Here is a 6,000-nt window from a genome sequence, read left to right on the forward strand (position 1 = left end):
GAGATCTCGGTACTTTCGACGGAGAAGCACCGGTAAAAATCGGCGCGGCTCGGTTCGATTCGGAACGATCGCCCCTCGTGCAATTTGCATTTTCCTCTGCTCGGCGAAAAGGAACGCCTTGCTTCGCCGATGATATCCGTGCTGCATGTTCGACGCGGCCGAGCAACGTAGGGATATTTAAATTTATTGCCTTATCTCGAAACTTTCACTTATTCGGAATCGGACGTCAAGTTAGCCGACCTTTTCTTCTGCAACTGTGCAGTTTCGACCGTGGTAACTTTGTGAGATAAAAAAGAGAGTACCAAATCAATGAGAAATCGGTGCGATTTAATATATGGAGTGCTCGATAACACGATACGATGTTCGAACGTGAATAGTTTCAAAGTTATAAAAAATCAGAAAGTACACGAAATACGTTAGAATTTTATTATCATGTACGGAAGAGAGTAACGTACTGTCGGTATCACGCCAAACAGAGGATAAATCAGATCGAGGATCGGCTCTTAGCGGATGCGTTTAGCGGATGCGAAACGCGACGCGACTTGACGCGGCGCCCCAGTTTTGCCGAGCAAACGACGACGACGGGACGACGACGGGGAAGAAGAGAGCGAACATTGTTATCCCAGCTACCATTGCGATGAGACACGATAATGGCCAATAAAAATACAAATTTTTTGACGCACACCGAAAGGAGGTATTTACCGCGCGGATATGATTGATGTGGTAGAACGCCCACCGAAATACAACGGCGCGTTTCGCCGGCCGTTAAAATTGATGGCCGTGTATAATTTACGAAATCAACAAGCCGTGACGTGCAATACCGGGGTATATACGCGCGGCACAGCGCAGCGCGAGTGTGTGCTTTGTATGTGCTTAATCCCTACTTACTTGCCGCGAAAACCCTTTTATTTCTCGCCATCCTGGGGCTCTCTTTCTCCCAGGTCGTTGCCACGGAGCCGTAGGAGCAGAGAAGACGATGACGATAGCAGTGGGCGACGGCGCCAGTGCCGCCTTTTTAATTCCCCGCACCCTCGTTCCTCCCCCTCCCCCTCTCGTCCTTCACTCTGGTCCACCACCAACGTCTCTCTCGATTTTTACATTCGATCCGTGCGCCGCCGGTTGCGCTAATTAAAATTCCATCCCGATTCTTGCCGTTCATGCATCACGCCGCCACCAAATCGCAACATTGCGGAGATTTAGAAAGAACTTGATACGCGCGCGAACATCCCGTCTTTGTTGGAGTTTCGGACGAACTTTTGGAAGGCAGAATTACCCGGATAAAATTGTCGAAACGGAAAATATAAACCGCTAAATTCAACATTGTCGTATAAGTCGTGTCAAGTGGAGCGATACGTTTGGAATTTTTTGGCAGCTTTCTTGCGAATCTCCTGGATTTTAATGCGCGTGCCACATGCGCTTTTTGTTTACAGCGGAAATGGCAAACTCGCCAGCTGGGCCGCTATCGTCGGTTTCCTAGTGATGATGTCCCTAGACGTTGGCCTAGGTTAAGGACATCGTCCCCAAAGTAGTTACGGGCGCGTCCACGCTTTTGCGAACGTGTAAAGATCATCTGGTAATGGTAACGAGTGTTCGCAGTCGCGATGAGACCGTCCCCTCAATTCGCGGCATTCACCGGACAATAGCACGTCTTCTCGCGAAGAAGTCAAAAACCGAATGCCTAGCGATAACGAATGTTTTCCAGTCCCGACGTGTGTTTTTTATCCGCCGTTTCGTATACGGCACTTTTATCCTTAAAGACTCAGGAGAATCCAACAGTAGTGAAATAAGGAGTGTTTCCAATCAGGTTTCAAACTATAACCCTCGTGATTCCTGGTAGTCATCGAGGGGAACAGAGAGATATATAAGATACATAAAATATTAATCATCATGTGAAACTACGTTTTTAAGACTCGTCTGTAATTCGATGTCCGATTAATGCTATAACGAAGGCTAAGTTGTGTAATCGCTCAACAATTTTCTAAACCGGTAGATATTTTTCTAGAACGCATTTCACTTCTAGAATGCATTTCACTTCGTAAATGTCTTCCCTCGTATCTAGTCCTCGTCGATGCAATTCCAGAAGTCGAAGACACACGATAGCCTGGTTGACTGAACTTAAAATCGAACATCGAAATCGATGTCTGTCAGGATTCACCGAGATAATTGCAAGATCGATACAATCGCGAAAATTCGGTAGGTAAAGCAATTAAAACAATGTGCAGCGTCGAGAACTGTAAAAAAAAATCAGCATTTTAAGCTATCTATTTCATTGAAAGTACAGTATCGAGAAATGTCGATATTTCACAAAGAGGGAATGGATATTAATTTTTTATCAAATACGTAGACAGATTTATATAGATATTATGACATATATCGTTTCAGACACAATAGAGTTCCAGGAAACTTCAAGCTATTTATTCCTGTATATATCGCTTGCGCAATTTCTTATATCGACTTGACTCGTTTTGACTATAGACGAATTAATTAAACGTTCTAAGTATCCAGAAAAAAAATTCAATACGAAATATTTTTTAAGAGGGAATTATATTTTTCCATTGATTCCATTATTATTTTCTCTTTATACTGAATCCCTCTTGATGGTTTGGGAAACATCAAATTGTAATTATATTTATACCAACATCAATATTGACTGATCTTTTTGTCATTATTTGTATTTTACATCAAATTTTATTTTACATTTTTTTTATTTATGTATATTTATCCATTTAGAATATTAAAGTAGTATAGATATAGAACAAAGATTGTTCATAATAAAATCACTTTAATTTTACCAAGTTTTTATGTAAAATCCAGTATTTCCCTAAAAGATTACCGATTGTTTTATTAATTTGCTTCAAAGTATTTGTATTATTACTTAATTATCGTGAATATTGTTAGTATTTGTGAGATTTAAATCTGCGGTTTGATCACGGAATTAGTTCGTGATTCGCAAATCATCATTGGCATGTTTCCGACTTATATACTGCCGCCTTATTCATTCTTCATTAATGAGAGGCCCACCGTCGCATTATGCAAATTCGTTTGCGCCTTTCTGAAACGGAGCTCTCTCGAAAGAGTGCGAATTTCGCAACTTGCATGTATCTCTCGTGCTCGCACGCAATCACCGACTACGCTCTCGTGTCTGGTAGGTAAACCTATACGCATATTTATTGCGTTACAATGTGCCCTTTCTAATCACACACCGCGCGCACGGTGCAATTTCGTTCTTGTAGCGACGTGCCGTTTATCCCGGAGCACGTAACGAGGTTGCCACTATACCCGTTGGCGCAAAAATAGATCACCTCGCGGAATCCGACACACGCCTCTCTCGTCTACGGTATTTCCTTTAAAGAAACGTCTAAGTTAAATCATCAGATCATTAAGCCATTGTAAAAATTTATAGTGCTATTTAAAGAAGTCAAAATAAATTTTAATGAAATAATAATATATAAATGAAATAAACAATATCTACATAATTTTACTTACTTACAATTAGAGACCAAATGAGGATTCCTTGGTTGATTGGCCAATTGACCAAAGCATGGCATATATCGGATATAGTGGCGTGTGTTCTCAAGCCTTCAAAAATTAGTCATTTGGGTTTTTTTTAAGATTTTAATTTCTACTTCTATAAATATAAGTGCAAATTAATATATGCAATTAAGATGATACAGAAAAGTAACCGTTATCTGTAATTAAATAACACATTTTTACAAATATTCCTTTTTATATCTGCAATAACATAATTCTATATAACATTTTAATGCAGTGCTATAATGAAGTATTAGGAATATACATACAATAAGTATTTAGTCTTTTCATAGTTTTTATATCCTGTAGATATGTGTATAAAAAAGGTAGATATATAAAATTTATTCTTTTATCTTCAGACATTGGTTTGCCTAATTCCAAAATGCAGCTTCTTTATACGAGTAATATTTAGTTTCAGCATGCATGATACGAATGTAATATTCTGTTTTCATTATTAAGATCGCTGCGAGTCGGCATCTCAGATCGATATTCCTCGATAGGCCGGATAGGCGTATTCGCAGTAATTGAAAGGAACAGATCAATCATTGGTTAATCCGATTCTCGACGCTGTACGCTTTATATAAGATATAGAGATTATATTTTGATACACACAGTCGATAAACCATCTAAAGTATTAACAATATACGTGTACCCACGTATGTACGAAATACCGTGATGTATAGAGAAGACAAGGTGGAACCTTGTCGTGGATGACACTCGAGCTTAAAGCAACAACGAGCTCAGCGATGCGATTAGAAGTTGGTCCAAAATCCTGAAAGGCAATACAATTTAATGTTAATCAGTATCATTATATCGACACGTTGATATAATTAATTTCACGTTTGGATTAGGGACCAACTTTTTAATAGGTTTTTCACTACGCTATCGCTATATTGTGCGCAACATTACATCTTGTCCTCTTACTTTTCACATCTAGACCTATATTCCTCTATATATTAATTCCATTAAATAGACCGTCTGATTTCGCGGATGTCGAGAAGCATCTCTCGCGCGATGATTTTACCTAACGCGACGAATCGACGAAAACCGTCCGTTTTTTTTTTTAAGCATTTGTTGGAACAGATCGTTGCTTTTATGAAACTGATGCTTTACAAGACCAAAATTGTCAATTCCAAGAGTCAATTGGACTTTCTTCTTGCGAAGAAGAATTTTTCTTGTCGCGTGAACGACCGCTGATAGATCTTCTCGACGATCCTTGATACGGACGATCGACAGACAATTTACAGTTCAAAGGAAACCACCGACGCTCGGTTTATATTAAACTAGTGCGACCTAGCACTGCCGTTAGAAGCTTCGATGATAGAAGCGAAGGACGTCTCGATCAATGTCGACGGCACAGCATCACGTCGACGATTACGATGACGTGCGCGAGCGGTGCTTTAGCGAATGTATCTTCTGTAATTAATAATGTAATTAATTACGCGAATTGTGTAATTATACAAATTATCATATTATATCTAGGTAGGTAACACAGTCAATTGTAAAACGCGGTGCGGTGCGGACATTCATGTAAATTGTTAATTTACGCCCGCCCGCTACTTCATTGATTTGGCGATTAGTACTTTATTGATGATAGCATGTTTTCGTTAATTAAGATATTTTAATAGGAAATATACTATCCAGAAGAAACGCGTTCGCACATCGCGCAATTGATTCTTTTTTTCTGGTAACTTTTACAACCGGAAAGTATTAAGAATTTCCTTTCCGATTAAATTAGGTGCCTTCGTAACTTAATTAGGATTACTCGTTTAAGCAAGACACCAGGTATTTGGTGATTAAACGGAACGACTGATTCATTGTCCGCCCGTTCATTATCGCGTATAATTAAATTGGTATAATTCGTCGCAAAACCTTACACACTGCATATTCAAGAAATATTCATTTATCACGAATTTAATGCTGCGGTGTAATGGTTTTCAAAGATGTGCAATAAAAAAAAGAAGTGCATTAAAGCGTACGTAATAAAACATGGCACATTCACCTACAAAATTCCATCTATTCCTCAAAACTACTCTACTAATCGTTTGTTCCAACAGTTGAGAAGTAATATGTATCTCTTAACAAGCCTGCTCTCCTCTTCCTGTACCCGAGACGATAATAGAATTTTATTCTCTTGCATTAACGCTCTACCTACTTATGTTTCCACAGAAATAAAGATTTTGGAGCATCGTCTTATTTGTAAAGTGATTGATGAAAGTAATAGGTGTTACACCGGGGAAGGAAGAAGGAGTGCTTGTCGTACGGGCTCGTCGACGGTAAGTTTTATCCAAGTTCTCTCCCTGCTCTGTGTGTCTCTCTCTCTCTCGGTTCGGGCGCGGTAAAGTGACGGTGTGCAATGTCGGCGCGGCTCATCCCCTCACCTCGCGTCTCTCGCCGCGAGTGAGTTGCATAACCCGAGGAGAACCGAGACATGAATGGAGCCGAGCGGCGTGCGACAAGGACAGTTGC

The 6,000-nt window shown here is 39.9% G+C and overlaps 1 protein-coding gene across 2 annotated transcripts in view; it reads left to right on the forward strand.

The window, feature by feature from the left end:
• The window catches only part of LOC112454825 (zinc transporter ZIP11), a 36,496-nt gene extending 30,987 nt beyond the window's left edge, over positions 1-5,509 (forward strand). For both annotated transcript variants that reach the window (XM_025016420.1, XM_025016423.1), the window contains exon 6: positions 1,431-5,509. In XM_025016420.1, coding sequence (XP_024872188.1) covers positions 1,431-1,509 — 79 coding nt within the window. In that variant the 3' untranslated portion in view covers positions 1,510-5,509. The remainder of the gene's footprint in view (positions 1-1,430) is intronic.
• Positions 5,510-6,000: the final 491 nt, after the last annotated feature.

This window comes from Temnothorax curvispinosus, unplaced genomic scaffold (genome assembly GCF_003070985.1).
Source record: "Temnothorax curvispinosus isolate PA1 unplaced genomic scaffold, ASM307098v1 QBEX01000525.1, whole genome shotgun sequence".
In the NCBI taxonomy this organism is placed as follows: Eukaryota; Metazoa; Arthropoda; class Insecta; order Hymenoptera; family Formicidae; genus Temnothorax; species Temnothorax curvispinosus.